Consider the following 22573-nt stretch of genomic DNA (forward strand, 5'->3'; position numbering starts at 1 on the left):
GGAAAACCCCACGGATGTTCAGTCAATAAACCTGAAAACGAAACATCCATCGTTGGAGGTCACGTGTCGCCATTAGCAATAAATACGGTATGCTAATGTGCGGGCAATAAAACAGGAAATTTAGGCCCCCCCATGTGATCCCCTGAAAATTCAGAGCCGGAGGCCTATTTTCGCGTTAAAAATTGGCTCAATTCCATCCATTCTGGTTTGAAGCGGATCGTTACAGCACATTTTTTTGCGCGCATCAGCTGTTCCTCCGTGATTTACGTTGTGTTATTTCAGTCGAGACAGTGAAGAGACGCTTTTAAACTACTGTTTCAGTTTTTCCAGAAAAATCTATGGAGACAAAAAGATACCTCCGACTTTGAGCCAACGAAAGGATTAAAAATAGAGCCGCAGTAGCATTGATAGGAGCATTCCAGAGCAATAATAGTATAGTGCAAATGTACATCTGGCACTATGCCTTTGCATCTTGAGACCGACTAGTTTTAAGTAAGTGGACATCATCTGCTGCTGTCTTCGTAAGAGGTACTCGAGGTGCAAAGTACGAGACTGGAATTTTCACAATCGTCGTGCTGGTTGGCATTTAAACGCACTTTAAAGACGAGCGAATTGGGTTAAAATTCCGTGCAACATGAATAATTAATTACTGGTAGTACTTTCACTGTGGTCAGTGCCCCACTGCCAAGCAGGTGGATGATGAAGTAACTCAGACTGATGTAACCGACGCGGCTTGTTCTTTGGTGATATAATGCGTTACAAATGTTTCAATTATAACTTTTAATTCGGGCAAAATGGGTCGGAGCCCCACGATTTTGGCCTCCATTACGCATAAATCGTGCCTGCTCAGACACGCACTCTCCCGAACGTAATTTAATTTTTCGGTCTGTCGACTTTATGGCCCTGTTTCGCGTGCCTTTTTCTCTCAGTTGTTTTACGCATTTCCTTTATTACAAATACAGAGAAATTCGGTTAAAACCCACGCATATGTGGGAAAAGTGCGGGACATGTACGGTGGGTTGCCTAAAAGGCAGCAGAAATTGCGCAAAAATGTAATAAATTTCACTTTACGTGACGGTGGATTACCAAGGGCGTTTGCTGATTTACGGAGATCTGCAAGGTTACTTTTTCACCTCCTTTTTTCACTTTGCAAAAACTTGCATTTTCTTATCAAACTATAAACATTAAGCATTTGACTACTGTGGCGGTTTAACCGACATGCATTTTTGCCTTTAGGCCCAAGGCAACAAATGTGGTTCCGGCGCGATGGCGCTCCTGCTCATTTTTCCATTAGCGCTAAAACGCGATCAGACCGAACTTTTCCACGTAAATCAGTAGGAAAGAATCGACTTGTATTATGGCCTGCAAGATCGCCCGATTTAAACTCTCTTGATTTCTCTTTCGAGGCATATTTCAAAAACATTAGTCCACGGTGCTTCTGCAAATATTATATATTAATCAAAAATGCCAACAAATCCGAGCCAATGAGGGAGTTTTAGCACGACCTCGGATATCCTTCATACGTGCCTGCGTGGAATTGGAAGAAGGGCACTGTGAACATCCTACGTGACTTAATTTTTTGCTTTTGCTACAAGCTTGATTCATTTGTTTGCACACAACAGCTAAGGAATAAATAGTTACAAATAATTTTTTCAAAAAAAAAACTCTCCGCATCTCCGCAACCGTCGCTTTGCGGATCCACGTTTGCTAGGACTTTTTCGTTCATTTTGATCGGTACTATTTCACACCCGTTAACTATTTCACACTCTTTTTTTAACACTCTGTAGATGCATGGCAAATTAGTTAAAGCCCGTAAACTCAAATCCTAATAACTCTCTCTGTCAGAACTCACGGATTTCTTGCAGGGACTTCAGCTAACAGGCGAGGGGTGTAAGTCTCAGCAAGTGTTCGGAAATGGCCCCAAGGGAATTCGGAGGGCCTTAAGGATGCGGCTTTGAATGTTCAGCCTCACGATACTCTGTGAATACAAGTAAAACATCCTACCAGTCGGAGTTAATCAGTTTTGACTTCGATAACCGCTCATCTCGAATTATTGTTTCTGCACTAAGAAAATGAGACTAAATTAAAGCCTGTTAAGGCACGGCTTGAGCCGTTGGAAGGTGATGTTAAATCAATTTAAATTAATGATCTACCGCCTCAGGAATATGAAAACTACAGTATATATATAGACAATTTTAGCGAGATCGCCAAAGTAAATTATCACCTTAAAAGATGAAAATTTATGTATGTTCGAGTTAAAGGAAGATGCTGTTTCTATGGGGCGACTCATGGGTGGTGAATCCTCAACTTCAGGACTTGAAACGTGCTGGAATTTCTGTCTTAAAATTTTCGATTCGTGGCGTTGTACACAGGGCGCTGCGCCAAAGATAACGAAACCCCATTTGACGCTGAGCCTCCCGCGTACGAGGTGAGATAAACGAACCAAGAATCATCGCCATGGCCTGGGTTAGTTAGTTGCGTAAAAAAATATACAGGGTGTTCCGTTAAAAAACCGTGTTTTGGGGCACTTTTGTATGGTTTTTGGTCTTAGTGAAAAGCGGCTTCAATCAGCAAGGCTGAAACCACGCAGACTTTCCATAGGTAAAACATTCCTCCCGAATATTCGTCCGCTTCTTCACGTCAGCTCCCACCTCATTAACTCAGGATTTCAAGCCTCGTGTTTCATCTTATCAACCGACATCAAGAACCTCGGAAAGTTTCCCCTGTATTCGCAGTATTAAAATCATAACAAACTTTTGGATTGCGACATTCGCTGATTGCGACTGGGAATGAGTACAGGGCGTACATGTCCGCAAATAACTACATGAAACGTTGCTGATTACTTTCATGTTTGCCATAGAGAAAACGGTCCGTAATTTGGGGGAGCACTCGGAGTTATTACGTTTCGCGGTCGCAAAGCAAAAGGCCGAATGGAGGAAAGTGCATTTAATTATGCAGCTCAAGTCCAGATGTCACAGAGTGCAGTGACTAGATGGAATCACAACGAGGTTTTCATCTTACAAATCTGCAAGGAGAGACTGAGAATTGCTCTCCTCAGGAAATAGCCGTGTTTTTTTTTTTATAAAATCCTCATTAGCCACTTTCTCCCCCCCCCCCCCTTCGACCCGCGTAGATCTAGACAATTTTTTTTCCGTTGCTGCCCTGAAACTTCCTTCTGATGTCGATTTCACTGGTCCATTCTCACTGTTAACGCGATCCGCCTGCTCTCTTGCTCCGGTAACTTCCATAGTTCCACCTGAGCACATGCAAACTTCAATCGACTTCCTGAACTGCCCTCAGCCAGTACGAACTTGGTTCTCCGGGGTTTCTGGATTTCAAGCAGAAGCTGGAATATCGAACATAAAGGTCGTCGGTCTTAATGAGGCAATTTTTGCGACTGGCCGAGCCCTGCGGCGCATCGGTAATAAAATTGAAGGAGTTTTTGTATGCTATAAAGGGCCGCCTCAAAACCAAGCAAATCGTAAAACCGGCAACTAATTTAAATGAAGAACTCATAAATAAATTACGTTTTTTGCGACTGGAGAGCCCGTCGAGATAATTCCCTTTCAGAGGAGGATAAACTAATTAAAACGGCAAAAACAAGCTGGATCTCTTCGACAAATTGGCCCAAGCCGGTACCCGAATCGGCGTGGTTTCTATTAAAAAAACCCCAGGGTGCTGCCCATCTCCGCTGCAACATGGTTTCGTCCTTGGAGTGACCACGACCCGTTTTTGTCCTAGACCCTCTATCAGAGCGCGTTCGTTAGTCACCTCTAATCCGACAACTCAAAGATTTCGCGGATTTCTGGGTCATTTCCGAGGGGTTATTTATCATTGTTCAACCCGTATGTTTACGGAAAAGTCCAGCGATGTGTTGTTGCACTGAATAGTATGTCTCAAGGCCATCCGAACTTGAAAAACACACTGGATCACTATCCAGAAGTTATAAGTACATTGCTGCAATGCAGACGTCGATTAAGTCCCTTATTCCGTGTCGGGTGCCCATTAGGGTTTTCTGTATTCAAGGCTGGAATGAAAAAAATTGCTCAATTTGGGACTCAAGCTTAAAGCCGGATTTCTGCTGAAGACAAGTCAACGACAGACTGGACGAAAATAAACGCAACAACGCAGGCCAAGGAATGAGTTTCTTGGCAAGCAATTGCATGGAACAACTATAGCCGCACACAATCGACCAAGTATTACTAATGAAGGTAATTAAGTACAAGGGACTATGCTTTTTAACTTCGGGTTAAATTTAACTAATTTTAATTGCTAGAAAAACGCTAAAAACGGGCTCTCAATTCTTGATCATCAAAAAAACAGTGTTAAAACAAAGGTGTAAAATATTTAAAGAGGTAATCGTCCGGATCAACATAAACGAGATAATCTTAGTAAATATATGTAGATCCGCAAACTAACCGTTTCGGAGATATGGAAGGTTATTATCTTTTCAAACATTTATTTGCAATTATTTATTACTTGTTTATTTAAGGCAACAAGTGTAGATCCACTATGATGGTGCTCCATTTTATTTTTGGATTATCGTTTCCGCCAAACTTTTCCGCATAGGAACGGGCGGATCTTCATTATGGCCTGCAAGATCGCCCGATTTAAACCCTATCGAATTCTTTTTTTCGAAGTATTTGCAAACATTAGTTTATGGTACTCCTCCGAATAGTCCCGTGGAGCTGAAAAGTACCAACAAATCCGGGCCAATGGGGAGGTTTTAGAAAAGGTCCGAATATCCTTCAGGCGAAGATCTCAGGCCTGCTTGGAAATGGAAGGAGGGCACTGTGAACATCTTATGTAACTTTACTTTTTTATTTATTTTTACTAAAAGCTTCTTTTGTTTGTTTGTACGTAATAAATGAGGAATAAATAGTTGCAAATAAACCTTACAAAAAAGAATAACGTTCCATGTCTCCGAAACCGTTAATTTGCGTACCCATGTTTGCTAAGATTTATTTGGTTTATTTTGGCCCATGCTATTACCTTTTTAAATATTTTTACTACTTTAACACACTGTGTTCGAATAAAAGTGAAGTCTTCTTTCAGACTCAGATTCGCATGAAAAATATACAAGGTATCTCCGAACTACCTAGCCAAACTTCGGGTGGTTCTGCACACCAAAAATGCTACCACAAATGCAAGGTAGAAAATTTTGGAAATCTCAAGGGGAAATTACTTTTTTGAATTTGTGACGACTTGTTATTTTTTACTATGAATATATCTTCCTTTGAGTAATCGGTGCAAAAGTTCTAATAGTACCATGGAAAGCCATTTTAATTTCCTATTTTAACCAATCATTGTGAGTTCATCTTCTTTGCACTTTGCTGATCTTTCAGAGACCTGAACTTAAGAATTTTTTTCTTTCTTTTTATTAAATTTGATCTGTCTACTGCTCCAAAAGATGTCCCATCTTGTACCATTTGGCACGTCATGAAAAGCATTTACAACCAAGTACCTTTCTACCATGGTACAGTTTTTAGCATTTACCTTACTTTTAAAAAGGCCAGGGAGATGTCAGTTATTGAAAACCACTTTCTCAGAGAAAACAGTACAAAGTGGGCAGAATTTTTCGAAATTTTCTACCTAACATTTTTTATAGCATTTGACGTGTAGCACCACATCTGTAAGTTTGGCTAGACAATTCGGGGACACCCTCTAGAATCACCAAGACCAATCAATTTTGATATACCGATTTTTGCGCCAAAAAATTGTCATTTCTAAAACTGCTCATCAGATCGATCGAAAAAGTCGAGTTTTTCCGCAACACCCTGTATATTTCCTCAAATTTGAGAAGTCCGCATCATGGCGTTCATTTTTGGATAATCTGTATCTCTACGCCTACCCCCCCCTCGATTTTGAGTTACGGAGCCTCAAATGAGAGGTTTTCAGGTGAAAATTGAAACATTCACTTTGTGACCCTTCTACGAAGTTTGTCCTGAAGGACGATGAAGAGGAGGCACTTTTAGGCTGAGAGTCCTTCTGAAACTCATCCTGGACTCTAATTTTCGCAGGGTTTACTGAAGCTTTTTTTGCGACACTGAAAAAACTGTGATTCTATTCACAATCAAATACCTCAGGCAGGTACAGAATGGCCGTTGGAGGCACCATTTCAAGTGGAACTAAGTCCCTTTCTTTTAAAGAAACAGCAAACTTCTTTGAGTGCTCGCAAGGAAAATACAGTCCAGAAGCTGCACTACTTTCGATAAGACCTGGAATAAAGGTATTTCCGACTGGAAATGCGCAATTCCGCAATAAGATATTCGAGCCACTATTTCGCTAAAAACCGTAATTGCTTTCAAGTTAGCAGAGTAGTGAAAAGGGTCACATTTCACCCGGCTCTTTGGAATAAAAACGGCAAATAAGGGAAGTTGAAATAATAAAGCCGTAAAAGGGTAGTGGGTTCGAATTCGGACAATAGAATGTGGGGTTAAAAAAATCCCTCGCGGTTGGTGGAAAGGTGTCTGGAAATGTAAAACTCGTGTTCGCTCTGCACATTTCCGCCCCTATGAGACGACCTGGAATTCCGTAATGTACCTTAACACTACTACAAAGTCAAATTTGGCTTAATCCGGCTCTCACGTAGCAACAAAAGGAAAAGATCAAATTTGCTCGCTCAACCGAAGTGGAAATACACCAGACGAGAAATCCATTACATGTTAGAGTTTCATGGCAAAACCGTTTCGCAATGAGTTATAGAGCCAAACGCCTGTCTCTGGCACGCGTTTTGTTCCGTGAACTCTTGGGAAATTTTTATTAGGATTTATTCCACCATAGTCATTAAATTCAGAAACAATCCGAATTCAAGCAAGGCCTGAATATTCAAATTATCCTGACGTCAGTTCCCGGACCCCGTGGCGTCGCGTCAGGATCAACTCCTCTCTAATTAATAATCCGGGGCCTCAAAGGGCGCTGATAAACCGGATTTTCCCAAGCAAGACGTCGTCAAAGAGACGACAATAATTATTTCAATCCTCGTATACACAAGGTCGAAATGATTTTCTAAACCCAGCAAGTCACGCTTTTACGTCTACAGTAACTTACCTTTCTGAGTGGTTGTCGCATAGCGGAGGGTTGAGTTGTCACGAAGGTCCTCAAGGCAGTCAAAGGGGCTGGAAGTCCGGCAAGCATGTGCTGGACATGCATCGCGGGTGCTTGCAGGTGTAAGTGGCCTGCTGGGTGGATGGGTACTGCCACCATTTTCTGCAGGGGCATGCCCCACGGCAAGTACCAAGTGCCTGGGTGCTGCATGGTTCACCTAAATCAAGGTAAAGTCGAAATTTAATTTGGTTATTTTGCACGACAGGAAAATCAAGACATTTCTGATACACTTCCTGAGAAACACCGCCACTTGCACAGTCGAAAAATATATTTGTAAATTGATTTGCTGGTTGTCTAACTGCCAGGCATTAAATTTTGGCGCCACGCTGCAGGTTTTCGCTTGTTTTTCCAACTAGATTGCTTGTGACTGCTATTTGTGTTTAATTTTTTTTTTTTTTAAGTTTTTAAATCATTTTATAATCTGATCGTCTCAAGACTAGCGGAGACCAGTAGCGTACTACTTTTTCTGAAAAAACGTCCCCTAACGTAGAGTTAGGCACGACATCCCATAAACTACAAAAGGTTTTTTTTTGCAGTAAAAGATATGCGACGTTCGTAGTCGCAAAAATCTCCAAAATTTCGTTAATGAAATTTAATATGTCCCATTTTTCAAATAAAATCTCAACCCCTTGTATCTGCTAAAGGGAGCCTTATTGGGCGTGGGTTTATATAGGAGCCTGATCTTTTTCGATGTTTAATACGCTATCAAAGTTATGCAGGTTAAAACTGAGACACTCTGTATATAAAAAACAATGTTTCTCCACTACCGGAAGACAAACTAGAATGATCTAAGACTTCTCTATTTTTAAGCAGAGATTTTTTGAAAATTGTTACATTTAAAAAGAAGCTTAAAGATATTTGTGGCGCCACTATTAGGACAGACATTAACTCTAACTAAACGTTATCTCTCTAAGAAAAATTAATGAGAGGAACTTCTTGACAATCTGGAGCTAATCGATAAACTCTGCACTCAAGCGGGGCTTTATCTTATGTTCATTATGATTAAAGTATTGCTCTAAATATACAGGATGTATCTTAAGTAGGGGTTTTCCTTTTAACTCGACACAGACCTCAAAAAACTAAGCAAAATGATTATGTAACTTTTTTGTGGAAACTCGAAAACGACCGAATTCTGCGCGTGTGCATTTTAAATACAGTCGAACTCGGTTATAAGGACTAACACCAACCCGAGGAGACTAGAGATTTGACTCGCTATGACTGGGGCGTTCGTTATATCAGATTTCAATTAATATGTCCATACATATACTATATTCGCCTTGGCTGACACTAACTGCGTCCACTTGAAGGGTGGTTGATTAGGGGTGTGAACTAAACCTAGGCATATGCACACTAATTTTATACAAGGCCAACTGGGCATCGACAGATTTGTGGATTACGCAAGTCGTAACATCCAATACTAATAATATACAGCTAATGCGGTCCAAAACCGTACAAAATCGACTACGATTCAATACGTAGGGATTCCCCGGTGTCGAGATCATCCCGACAAAAAATACCCTCTTGAAACTAGCTTAACAAATTATTCAGGATGGTATTCATTCTTAAGATATTATTAATAGACATTACTTCATTGTAACCAATCTGACCTGCAAATTCTTCCTCGAAAAGCATTCGCTAACACCGATAGTTCGTTATAAATGTGCTCTTTATATTCAAACAAGAATAAAACGTAATTAAATAGACACTTTGTGTATTTCTGATATTTAGATCGTTAAAGAAGACCGTTCGTTATAACCCAGGATCGCTATAAATGGATTTGAGTGTGTGTGTGGTGCTGAACAGAACCTTCTTGCATAAGCTGAAAATATCGTCTTAAGGCGAGAGGACGGTCCTGTAAAACTGGAGGTACCTCATTTTATAAAAGGCTTTTTACCTGCTTTTTACGGTGCTCCAATCAGTTTTACAGGAAGTTCCACTTGTATCAGACATTCAACTGAAGGCTTATGTTGTAAGTAATGTTCGGATTAAATAAGGATTCTCTGTGCTTCAAGAGTAGTATTTTTCACAGTTCCCTCCCAACACTAATCGAAAATGAAGCAACAGGCTCTGTTACCTTAGGTCTGGTAGTCTTGGGTTTCGTAGCCTCTTCCAAAGCACACAATCCGGCGATCATTCGCTCCCTTAAAGTAATTTAGTTTGTGTCTTACGGTTAATCTGCATTGTTTATTATCATATTAAGGGATGTCGATTTCAACATATTACACAGTAAAAAGTAAATACCCGAGTTAGATCTCATAAATTTAAGTAATAAATAACGTATTATTAACGGTCTCCTAACTAAATTCAAATCGAAATAAGTATTTTGAGGTTATGGCGGGACGACCAAAAGAGACATCTGGGAGAAGGATCGCAACATTATTAGTCTGTCTCTCTCTGCGTGTTACATATGTTCCATCCTTGTCTGTCATGGATTTCGAAGTTTTGAGTCTCTGTCTGACTCATGGTGACACATTGACCAACTTTCTTCGGAGCTATCTCCTTATTAAATGGGCTATCCCGGTTAAAGAGCGCTAAACAGTTCGCGATGGAATGTCTGGAATGTCGAAGTGACATAATAGATGGGGGCGCCACGTATTTTCCTTTTTACTGTATTCACCTTGAACTGACCTTCGCGGTATATCGTATTAAATATGGATGGTCTCTTTAGTAGACGTTAGATCGTTATAACCGATCGGATCTGCAAATTCTTCCCCGAAAAAGGTTCGCTCGAACTGATTGCTCGTTATTAACGTGTTCGTTATATTCAAACAAGAATAACAGGTAATTAAATGAACACTTCGTACGTTTCTGGCACCTAGTTCGTTACAAATCAGTCTCGCTATAACCAAGTGTAAGTGTGCACACATACATTTCTGTATAAAATCTAACTCCTTCCATGCATAAAATAGTAAAATCGACGTAAAGGGAAATAAAATTTCCACAAAAAATGATCAGTTATTGCGACAATGCAAACAACATTTAATGTTTACTCTTTTATTCAATTTACTGTTTATATTTATGCAAATTTAAAAATCAGTCGCGAAACCTGGTCCCAGGTGTTATTTTAATAAATATGAATATTATTAAATCGAGAATGGTCCATAATTACTCCAATAACGAATTGGTGGACATGTTGTCGGTATACGGGCAGTAACGACAGAATGCCGCCGCAGCTTTGAGGTTGTACGTCGATCGTTTTCCATTAAGACCTCATCGTGCAGCCCAAAGATTTATTTATCCTGTTGGGGAGACCTCGTGAGACTGGAAATCTAAAAGCAAAGTATGCTGGATTTACTGGAAGACTTAAGCCATCTAGGATGGCACAGATTGACGAGCGTCTTTTAGATATCCTTCAAGATGATCCGCCAATGGCGACAATTTCGAATACTCTTCATAGCCAGGGCCGGAATGAGTCATAATTAAAGATTTGGTGCATATTAAAACTCTCTTACCCGCCTATATCCGTTGCTTTTGGCATTTCGAAAAAACGTTGTATAATGATTCTGCTTAGGTTCTTACAGTCTATGTCGTGTTAAAAGGCAAATCCCTGCTTAAGGTACACCCCGGCTACTGGGTAATTTAAATATCAAAAGAAGCCTGTTGGAAGTATAAGATTCATCCATTCTGGATCAAAGAAAAGTAGAGCATATAGAGCTGAGGAGAAAAACTGGACGAAATTGGAGAACATATCAATGCAGACATGCGAATCTGCTGAAAAAATTGGTTGAGGTAAAGAGAGTGACGGAAACCACTCGTTTAAGAACAATATTCAACCAAGATCTAATCCTCTATATTGTTTTCTCTCCTTTCGCAATTTGAGGAATTTCCTCTCTGTTGTATGGAAAGAAGACGTGAGGGGCCATTACATTACTGCAGTTCATCGAAACTATGGAAACCTTTCTCATATTTCCTTGAAAATGTCTTGAAGATAAGTACTCTCAGGCATCAATTTTTAACATTCTTTTCAAAACCATATGCGTCATGTTTATGAGCTCACATCTCTCTTCGTTTCCAGGCATAAATCCTCCAATAATAATTTTTTTCTCATGTTAAAACTTGCCATGAATTCTGATCCTCGAAAGGCAGGAATGTGTGCAGGGAGATAAAATAAGTCCAACACTCCCTTGCCATTTCTTGTCGAAAATACGCGAAAAAGTTGCAAATGAAGAGTCAGAAAGCCGTTTACATCTCTCGTACGCCTCGGAAGTCCATCCCCAGTGGCGTCGCTTCGAACTTTCACGTCAGGAACACTATAAAATAATGCTTTTTTACACGGTAAGGAGGGAAGGGGCTTTTCCTTCGGGATGGAGACGTTTGATCGATGCGGCACGCTCTCAGGCATTTCCGTGCCGGGTGACGAAACTCGCAGGGCACGCGGAAGGGCAAGCTCTCAAAGGAAAAATGAAAAAGGAAGGGTTAAAATCGACGACACGGCTCTGCTTTTGATGGGTGACTCTATATTTTAATGTCGTTTTTTAACTTCCAATACGAAACTTAATGCTGCCTAAAAGGCAAGCAAACTTCTTACTTACCTCCTTATAAGGAATGCGGTTCCCGTCCGCAGCACTTTCCAAACAAAGCAACTTTTTTTCCTCCTTCTCTCTCTCGCCCAGACACTGCCAAAATAACTTTGCCGGCCCTACGGGACGCGAATCATTGACGAGATGCACACCCGGCGAGTTATTCCATTATAAGTTTGATGGCCAGCTGCCGCAGTCCGGTCCTGGAAAACCAATAAGCTGGTTTCAGAAAAATTGAAAAAAAATGCGAAACAAAATAACAGGTTATGACATCATCGCCCACATATGGATGATAAAAAGCGACGACTGGGACTTAGGTCAAGTCCGCTGTACGGCCGAGGTAAATGCATTTCGCAAATTAAGGGGCGTTTTTTTCAAGCTCGGCTAGCCTCACCTTCAGACCAGACATCTTTGGTTGAACTTCGTTGAAATGGTTGAAGGTACCTGATGATTTCTGGTCTTTAATGATATGCCTAAGCAGCTTTGATGTCCCTGTCTAATTTAATTGGGCCGGAAACCCGGGCCCGAAGGGTCCCTGGGGTATGATTAAGGCCGCAAAAGACAGGATTCGGAAAAGCAAAATACACTTTATCCGGTTTGGTGCGTTTCTTGCCCCCGTATAAAGTCGAAATTAGTTTGCGTACGGATCTTACGAACGCCGTTCGCTTTTCAAGCTACTGCGACATTAATGGAGGCTCAATTATCACGAGGTTAAACCAGACGCTCAATTTATTTTAAATGGGGTACAATGCTTGTTGTAATATAATTTACAGTTGGGAAACTGGTCCAAAACCCTTCGTTTATCGTCAGAAAAATTGGTACTTTGTAGAAGAAAATCATGAACTAATTTGCCAAATAAATTTGTTTCGCGCAGGATTACGATTGCGGTTTGGCGCTAGATGCGGTCTTCTACACATTCCCTTTTTTCGGTATTAATAGAGCCTCAAATATCGCGGATTATCCCAACCAGACGCCCAATTTATTTTAAGCCGATAGATTTGAGTGCTTGTTGTAATGTAACGTAATCGAACCTCGAGTTAGACATGCCGAATACTCAGCCTGTTTAAATTTAAATAGGCAATTAAAGTTGATTTGCAGCGGTAAATCGGCTCAATTCCATTGAAATAACTGATGTTTTAAATGATTCGTCTCGAATTTTCCCCTGCTCCAGTTTAAATTTTCTCCGAACCGCAGGCCAAGTTTACGTTATCTGCGTTTAAAAAAACCTGACAGGAAACCATCGAGAACATTAATCGGTACAAAGGCCGCATTTCTAACAATAAATCTGGCTCACGTGTCTGGATCGAGAATTAGAGTTAAAAAAGTGGACGTCGACCCAGATATATGCGACGTAATAAGCGCACGTCACTGGATTTTTTCCATTCTGGAACAGAAAATATTCAACCGGAAAAAAAAACGGAAAAAAACGAGAAATAAAACAATTCGCACATACCTAAATATTGCGACTAAACCTGCGAGTTATTAGCTATAGGTGTGCCCACACACGAGATAATAAAGCGCCTATTACAGGACGTAAATGTCATATAAATATCTCATTTTCCATTGAAACGAACGCTTTAATGAGGTGCAAAAATTTCGAGAGAAGATGACGTTGAATTTCCATAGAGCCTTTCAATACCGGAAACATGTAGATGCAACTTTGAGGACTTCGTCAAAGGTTCCATAGAAAAAAATAAATACACATCGTGTGTTAATACATAGTTCCCATTAAAAGTCGGCACAAAATGTGGAGAAAATAGCACCAAGCGGTTTGCGTATTTCATACCGTTGTCGAGATATGTAGCTGAAGATTTCTGGTGTCCCCATTTCTCAGGTTATTGAAATTTCTAGTTTAAGATTCACTAACCGAAACCGAACTTTTCTACCTTTCAGACGGCTTTATTGATGACCATACCCCCATGTCTTTGCCTGCTTTGCAGAAAACCCATCGTTACATTACGGCGTCGCTCTTTTGAAATCATCGGCAGGGCTCCGATTTCCGAACCGGCGAAAACATGCATTCAAGGGCAGATTGACATCGGTAGATAGTTACTATCGGAGGCGCCATCTGTGGGTGTTAGGGGTCAGATACCGCGTCTGATTTTCATACAGTAAGATGTCTGGCCCGAAGCACAAAGGATGAAAGTCAGCCGCAGTATCTGCCCTCTAGACACAGATGGAGACATTAATAATATTTTTGTCCGATGATACCGAAAATCTCAGGGTTTTTGACATCCTTTTTGGGTAAGTAAATAGGTGTTTGGAAAAGTTAAGGAAGCGAACAAAAATCCCTATAAATGTTGGTCCGACGAAGCACCGTTGTGGAGTTGAGGCATGACCCTTCGAAAGGGCCCCATCATTTGCATGTTTTTTAAAATAACTTTGTTTCTGATTTAGATCGTGGAATGAAAATTGCAGGTAGTAATCACACCATAAGGGTCTTTAGCTATCATAAGTTTTACCAAAATCGGTTAGAAATAAGGGTAATTTTCCAACTATCCTTTACAAAATGTTTTCTAATATTTTGTATTAATTTGAATTATCAGGCAAGTAATATTATTTTTTAAATAATGCACGACTACGCAGAAATTGAAAAAAAGTAGAGATTATTTTCTTCAAAAAATCCTAATTAAAAAAAATCAATTTACTTGATAATTCATAAGGAGAAAAACAATTCTATATATTTCTGTTAAGGGTAGTTAACAGAAATTTTTGTCTTTTTTTTATAAATTTTTAAATTTTTTTATGTTTATTATCTACAATTTCCATTCCATTACCTTAATCGGAAAGGAAGTTATTTTAAAAAACATCCAAATGATATGGCCCCGTTGGTCGCCCATATCTCAGTAATGGTGCTCCGTCGAACCGATGTTTACAGGAAGATTTTTATATATTTTTGGCTCTACGTTTATCTCCTCAGCGTTTGCACCAACTTTCCCAAACACTCCCTGTTTGCAGTTTAAGCAAATGTTTAGCCCTTTTAGCCTCTCAGGTAAAGAAACTTCGACTCGCACATTTTCAAGTTTCCGGCTGCGTTTGACTGGCTTATTACACAATCTAATTATTCTCACTACAAGCACAATTTCCAAATTTATTCCTGAACAATTCCATCCCCATTTAACATTGCGCACCCTCATTGGCTTACCAAACCTTTACCAATTATAATGAAAATACGAACATGTTCATTGAGACGAACACGATTGCAATTCAATTAAATTGTGATTTAGGGGTTAGTATAATTGCGTATATTTGCCGAAAAAATGCCGTTTAATAGCAAAGCGTTCACGTTTGCAAAACGTCGAAATTACATCAGGCGCGTGGTGCACACGCGAATCTCCAAGTCCGGATCTGTAATATTCTATGATCTAGCGAAGCCCATTCAATAACGATTTGAGTGCATCTTCTTTAAAGAAGCGTGGAAATGGGATGTTCAAGATGAAATCATTGTCTTATATTTAGAAATTAATTTGTAATTTAGATTGTTAATGGTACTTGTAAGATAATGGTTCCGTACAATTTAACTTGGCGATTGGCCTTGTTTTGTATTGCAGTTCGTCATGTCTTTTGGGAGAAAAAAACTTAGCAGTAATCCGCCTCGGAGGTATTTATTTGGTCCGAAACTTTCCGAGAGGAAACCACTTAGACCTCACCTATCCAATTTGTTTCGTCCATGTTCCAAAATAAAGCCAGCACAGAGATGCTGCCCAGTTTTAAAATTGAATAATTTAATTTTAGACCCTCCGCCAACATCAGTGCCGACAGGATGATGAAATACCAGGGCATTGTTCACGTAGCCTCAAGTCCGGTCCTGGAGAGAAATCACGAAAAATCCGCAATAATTCACACCTCATAGATTCACGCGATTACCTTTATTCCGTCATCGCAAGTCCCGCGAGAGGAATATAAATAAACGGACAGTTATGCCGGCTTTATGTCATCATCCGGTGCAATGCGCTCGTATTAAATTCGGGTTTGTTTTCATGTTCAAATACCTGGATTTTCCTTTATGTAAGAAACCTTCAACTTCATGTCTGATTAGTCGGTATTCCGGCCTGGTAAAATTAGCGGATCAGGGCCCAAAGTCTAATTAAAAATCCTATTAGCCAACACGCCCACGCCATTCAGAGGCGATCTTCTATAATTAAGTTTTTGAATGTTCTAAAGTGGCGGGTATTCGGTGATTTATGTCGCTTTTGTGCTCGTTTATTTGGTGATAGTTGCCTGTTAATTAGTCGGCTTTGGGAAAACTGGCACAGCCTTACAATTAACTCAACGCGATAGAAGGAAAATTTGTTCACTTCCGCATCTTTGGAAGGTCTCAGCCCGCGAAAAATGCTGCTGCGTATTTGAAATTTTGCCGGAAATGACGTCGGAATGTTTCGAACGGCGCGCTCCAGCCACGTGAAATATCAACGGGCACACGTCATTTTGACGTCATTTCAAGTCATCAAGCATCTCGGGTGCATTCGATTCGGAGCAGCTCACTTTCGGGTGACGTCAAAATGACGTATACGCGGATCGATGTGTAACGAGAAATTCTATGCAATTTTAGAATTCGAAATATTCCTAGCGAAATTTCCAGAATTCATCCCCTGCCCCCATGAAATTCACAATCAAACATATCTCTTCTTCCCTTGACAGTCTTGACATGCATAAACTTGTGAATGATTGAATTCTCGGTAAATTCCAGCTTGTTGTTATCGTTTATCTCCCTCCATTAGCCCAATATGAATGAAATATGTATAAATCCAAAACTGTGGAAATTATGGATGCACCGCTCGTACCTACGCATAAATTTATCACTTTGGGCTAATTACCCAAATAATAATTGTATTCAGAGAAATAGCTTCGTGTGATGTGCCTGAAACCCGTGTTGAAGCACAATCTGGTGTACGGTAATAATTAGTTATTGATCTGCTGATCCAAGCTTTGTTTAAGCTAATTGCAACATGTCTGGGCAATTGACAAAAGTGTAAAGGATATCACAGGCTCTAGCTCTTAAGGATCGCTTACTGTTGCAAGTTTCTCTTTAGTTTTCCTTAGATTTGAAAGGACTCAGTCCATCCAACATCAAAGAGGAGTTAGATTGTACTCTGGGGGAATCTGATTCTTCGTTAACAACCGTAAAGCATTGACTGGCAGAGTTTGAACTCAATCAAGACGAACTTCGCAGCGGTCGATCCCCTGACGGTCCAGATCTGACCACTCCAGACATTGGGGTGGCAATCCACAAAACTGTACTGGAAGAGAGGTACTTCAAAAAGTACTGTAGATTGCATTTTAGCCGAACAATTCGATATAAGTGAGCTGTGCGCAAGATGCGTACCGCGAGTACTCATGGTAGTACGAGTGAAAAAAAATCAGCGCCGCGAGGATGTGTCAACAGAGTGTTTGGACAAGTTTCGCAGCAATCAAGCCGAGTTTTTGTGTCGATCCATAATCGTGGATTTCACACCCGAGACGAAAGAGCAGTTAAAACAATGGACTAAAAGGGGGAGACGATCGGCCCCAAAGAAGGCGAAAACCCTTCCATCTGCAGGAAAGGTGAGTTTTTTGGGATGCACGTGCAATAACTTTTATTGACTATTTCCCTAAAGATAAAACAATAAAGCGAGAATATTATACAAGTTTACTGTAGCGTCTGAGCGAAGAAATTTGGAAAATGCGGGGGCATTTGGCGGAAAAGAAAATCTTGTTTCATCAGCAGTCCACACTTCCGTCATCGCGATGGCCAAAATCGATCGACTGGGCTTCAAACTTTTTCCTCGCCCTCCCTATTCGCCAGATTTAGCTCCCTCAGATGATTTTTCATTTCCAAACTAGAAAAGATGGCTCGGTGGAAAGGGATTTGAGAATGAAGAGGTGGAGTCCGAGGTGAATCATTCACAGCGTTCAGCTATCGACGAGGTATAGAACATCGCTGGGAGCAGGGTGTCAGTCCCCACTAGTTGGGACCTAATGTAGTACTCTCCAACACATTTTTTGTTTCGGTGTTAGGTCGGGTACTTCCGGAACCATCCTCGTAGACCGTGTTTTTTTTTTCGCATTTTTTACTAAGGAATGAAAAATTTACATAATCGAAAACTTCCCCAGCCAACACCCTTTAGGCTCAAATGGGGGATTTGTGTATAGAGCTGAAACAGCCGCAAGCCCCGTTTTACTTGATGTTCTTCCTTATCAAGCCATTTGGGTCTGCTTGAGATCCAGCGCTTCAGGTTGCTTTGTGTTTAAAATTTAAGCGAGAGGGAAAAATTATAATTACCGTTGTTCCACGTGGAAATCGAGGTATTTTATTTATCCCGCCCGGGGCGATATATCTGTCGATAGACCTGAATGCGTGCGTCGGCTTTAATTATGTAGTTTTTGGCGTATTTAAGCCCACCCGGAGCGATTAATATACACGAAAAATGTAGATATACGCAAAGCTTGCCTAAATCAAGCTTTAAGCGAGCGTTACGCAATTCAAGACCTTCATGCCGCATTAAATTCTTATTGATGAGCTTTATAAGTTATCATAATTACCTAGATTTCTATTTGCAATTGGTTTTACGCAATTAGCACGTAGTGGCCATCAATCGAATCGCATTGAAGGGCCCCGGTTTTTCCCGTTGTTGCTGCAGCGAGTATATTATTATTGTGTTTGAAGCCTCTTTTGATGGGATCGAATAAAAATCCATTTTCCGCCTTATTTACCGCCCGATTTTCGAGCGGAAAACCTCGTCGGATAGAGAATTTCATACTCAACTTCGAGATAAGTACGGAAAATAAAGTGTTTCGCCTTATAGAGCGCAAGCACCAGAGGATAACGAACGATCCATAGGAGCTACAATCAAATGAGTTGGTACTTCGATTTTATTTCGAGGCATGCCAATTTGGACCAGCTCCATTGTTATTTTAGGTAAAGCGAAAATTTCACGGCAATTAGTTTCATTTTGGAACTTGCGATTCGTTTATCTGCACTTCAGTGTTTTCGTTTCATGAGCAGGTAATTGAAATTCGAAAGCGAAGCTTCTTCGCCCATTAATTATTATTGAAACACAGGTGTATTGTGCAAAACGAATGTATCATTTATTTCATAGGGATTTGGCAAGAACGCATTACGGCGAGTCTATGTGGAAATTTACTGCCCTCAAATACCGCTGTTACTGCAATTTAGCAGGACACTCATAATTTAACCCCGATAGGAGCTTTTCTGCGAGCTCGCCCTCAGGGCCAAAATCGTCAAACTGCCGGTAGATATAAATGGAACAAATGCACCCAACTAACGGCGAGTATATCAAACTCCTGGTAACTCGACCGCAATGCCCCAGAGGTAGTTCCGGAAGGCCACGCTGTCTTTGCCACGACAAATAACGTCTCTGTTGGAATTACCAAGACTTTGACACCTCAGACTTCAATCCAGGAATAAAGCTGCCCAAATCTCCCCGTTCCCCACCCCCAAGCACCCATCCCTCCAATTCAAATATTTACCCAATCGAGGTGAAACACAACCACACTCATGCACCACTATACTGGGGGTAACAGTTCGCAACGCCACTGCCCACCGGAGACTTTCGGGCTCTTTTCTGATGGTCAAGTCCTTATATGTTTTTGGTCAATGGTCATTTACATGGGACGCGCGTGTTCGCCAATTGCTGCAGCTGCAGAGTGACGCAAACGATTGCTGCGAATGGCGGTTGAGGACTGAACGCAGCAGCTTTGGAAGCGACGGCGACGCTCGCGTTGGAGACGTCGACGTCGCGGGTGTAGGACGACCTGGTTGGTGCGCCATCCTTGCAGGAGTAATTATTATGTGGCCCATCTAAGGGCTGTTGTATTATCGTTTAATAATTGAGGAAATTTCCGAGAAGGTAATAACCCACGATCTTTGAAAAAGGATTTTGGAAGCGCTCAGCGTTGATTTCACTTTAACATTGAACTATTATCAGCGGTACGAGGGAAGCCACCGAGAGAACCAAGTTTAGCTTTAATGAGGGCAGTAAACACCTGCAAAGCAATTAAAGTTGGGAGGCACCACTCAAAGATTCGTCAAAACGAATTTCTTGTAACGTTGGAGTAGGAAGCACGTCCAACGTAATTTGCAGGGATTGTGGCCACAAACGTGTAGAAATAGGTGTCCTGCAGTCGAGAAAACATGGGCTAAGTATCAAGGGAAAAATCACTTTGCCAACGTGTGCAAACTTGCTTGGCTCGAGCCAGGAGGCAATAAGAGGTATCTAGTCTGTAGGGGGAGAGGTGGAAAACCAAGGGGGCAAGAAAAAGATAAATTGAGAAATGGGGACAGGCCTGAAATGGATATCGACTCAACTCTTGAGAGACAAGGGATGAAGATCGGGACCTTTTACGGCACTCTGTGGAAAAACTAGTGTCGGCTCCCTAGGAGGAACTCACTTTAGTTTTAAAAAAATTTCAAGTGATTATTAAAGAAAAAGGCTATATGTAAAACCCCAAAATATGCAATCGTCTTGGGAAGCTTCCGGATGGCGCGATATACAGGGTGCTGCATTTAAAGTGACACAAGCGATTATCTCTGAGACCAAATTTGAAATTTAAAAAAGTGTCATTCAAAACCAACTTCGGTTTCTTTTGTAAGGGAAGAATCATCTATTTGGTAAATTTGCAAAAAGTTTAAAAAATCAAGTAGTGTTTGCTTAAAACTGTTTTTTCCCAAAAACTTCTCGTTTTCCAGAGATCAGAAAAAATTGAATTCGCAAATTCTAAGAATTAACCCAAAATCATTGCAAAAAGTATTCTCAAACACTTATCGGTCATTAAACAAGTGCTCATAATATTATTTTTCCCGCACCGAGACATTTTCCAGTTCTCATGGTAAGCGACTTCGAAACATTTCCAAGCACTTCTCCAGTGACATCCGGTGCTGTTGGAACTCAAACGCACACTTTTTCTTTATAATAACCCCAAAGAAACAAGTCTAATGGGATCAAATCAGGTGATCTGGATGGCCAGGTCGCTGAACCTATTTGGTTGGTAGCATTGGTGGCAGTTTTTGCAGGTTCTTTTACTTTGCCACTTTTGAAAAATTTCCTGATTATTCGATAAAATTTTCGGTCTTTCTTCGGGGAATCTTTCCTCATAGATCCGACAAGCTTCAGCGCCATCCCGACCACTGTCGCCATAAGTTAACATTATTCGAATTATGTTTTTTTGTTTTTCAGAAAAATTCTCCACTCTTAATTAACAACTTTTCTTGAAAAACGAATAATTTACTTCGTTTTAGAGGTTCCTTTGAAATTTATAAATAAATTCGATGCCCCAAAAGAAATATTTTGAAATGCGCACAGTCTAGTGAAAACCTGGATTTTTCGCTCGGTATATGGATGGTTAAAAATAATTTTTAGGATGATTTTGGCTCAATTTTTCGAATCTGTGAATTTTCATTTTCCATTATTAAAGTTTTTTTGTAGCTTACGTCATGCGTTACTTCAAACGCGCCACTGCTATTTTCGTTGATATCGGGGAAACGAGAAGTTTTCGGAAAAAACTTTTACCGTAAAAAGTACTCAATTTTCTAAGGTCTTTGCAAATTTTCAAAATGTGACGGGGCTCCATTAAAAAAAAAGTTAACCTGGAAATGTCTTTTAAATGATCTTGAGTAAAAGTTCCGTCATGCGCGTTGGACGTCCCCTTTCACAACAAGCAATGTCCTTTTAAAGCCTTCGGTTGATTTTAAATTTGACCTCTGGGATAATGCCGCTGCAAACGAAGCACCCTGTATTACTCCAAAAGGTAATGCCCATATTATCCGTAGATTCCGAACGAAATTGCACGACGTATTAAAGAATAAATGGGATAAATTTGAGGAAAAAAGGCAATGAAAAGTGTTGACCAACCAACTGAATGGTTGCACGCTTTGGTCCCTGTCAAGAAACCCATTGGGAATTTGCGTTTATGTCTAGATCTAAAGCACTTAATTGACTCGACTAAAAAACAACGTTTTCTGATCCCATCTATTAAAGGAATATCTGCAAAATTATCTGGTATGCAGTATTTTACGATCCCTGATATGTATGCGTGATGGATATAGGCAAGTTTAATTGGATTCTATCAGGTCAGACATTTATGCCTTTGCAACACCTTTTTGGGAGGGTATCAATTTTTAAGATTATTATTGGAGAGTTCATCAGCCCCAGAGATGTTTTCCATAGCCCCAATTATCCTCGGTCAAGCGACTTAGCCGAGAACGAGACGGAGTTTAAAGAAAAAATACATGAAAAACATTTTCGGTGGAGGAGGATGTGTCGACGTTAAACCGGCTTTATTAAATTATAAAACTTCCCCTTAAAACGGAATTATTTACATGCTACAAATGTTACAGCCGAGTTTACGTGTTGATGTGTTTGCAAGGCCGTGGGCAAATCGCGATTTAATTTCCGAATATTATAATGAAAATCTTCAATTCTGAAACCATAAAAAAATGCAAATTTGCCTCTGCGTGATCTCGCATGTCAATAAGTTATCAAAAGGAAGAGGCGGGACATACAATCGACGAAGTGTTCGTATGTGATTCAGAATAATGATTCGGGTAATCACACGGACGATTCTGATGACGGTGCTGATGAGCCACGTGAGACTGAACAGGATCTTGTTGTGGATGCTTAGTTTCAAGAATCATAAAAAGATAATGTAGCGGAAACAGCGGATGCGTGAGGCGTTAAGGACCGATTCTGGGAGAGTCACTAAACTGCCAAGTTTGACCTTTTAATTAGAATCTCAAGGGGAAGGGTGAATAATATGAGTTCCGATATCGGCCCTTTATTAGTAAAGCGTCGGGATCGAATCCAGGCTTTAGCAAGGGCGGTCTTTCCTCACGCATGAGATCACGAGGACTATGTGATACGAGGATAGTCCTAGAAGTAGCCGCGCCAATGCTTAAAAAACATAAAATTGGAAGATATCACGTTATTTGTCAACATGGCGATGCTCTA

At 40.5% G+C, this 22573-nt stretch overlaps 1 protein-coding gene across 3 annotated transcripts in view; it reads right to left on the reverse strand.

Annotated features, from left to right (window-relative positions):
- The window catches only part of LOC136342077 (pseudouridylate synthase RPUSD2-like), an 87742-nt gene extending 68421 nt beyond the window's left edge, over positions 1 to 19321 (reverse strand). For 2 of the 3 annotated variants that reach the window (XM_066287554.1, XM_066287552.1), the window contains exons 1-3: positions 19098 to 19320; positions 11640 to 11830; positions 7051 to 7264 (exon numbers count right to left, since the gene is read on the reverse strand). In XM_066287554.1, the coding sequence (XP_066143651.1) occupies positions 7051 to 7257 (207 nt within the window). In that variant the 5' untranslated portion in view covers positions 7258 to 7264; positions 11640 to 11830; positions 19098 to 19320. Of the gene's footprint in view, positions 1 to 7050; positions 7265 to 11639; positions 11831 to 19097 lie in introns of all 3 variants that reach the window. The other variant, XM_066287553.1, reaches the window with a different exon arrangement.
- Between the last annotated feature and the right edge of the window lie 3252 nt (positions 19322 to 22573).

This window comes from Euwallacea fornicatus, chromosome 11 (genome assembly GCF_040115645.1).
Source record: "Euwallacea fornicatus isolate EFF26 chromosome 11, ASM4011564v1, whole genome shotgun sequence".
In the NCBI taxonomy this organism is placed as follows: Eukaryota; Metazoa; Arthropoda; class Insecta; order Coleoptera; family Curculionidae; genus Euwallacea; species Euwallacea fornicatus.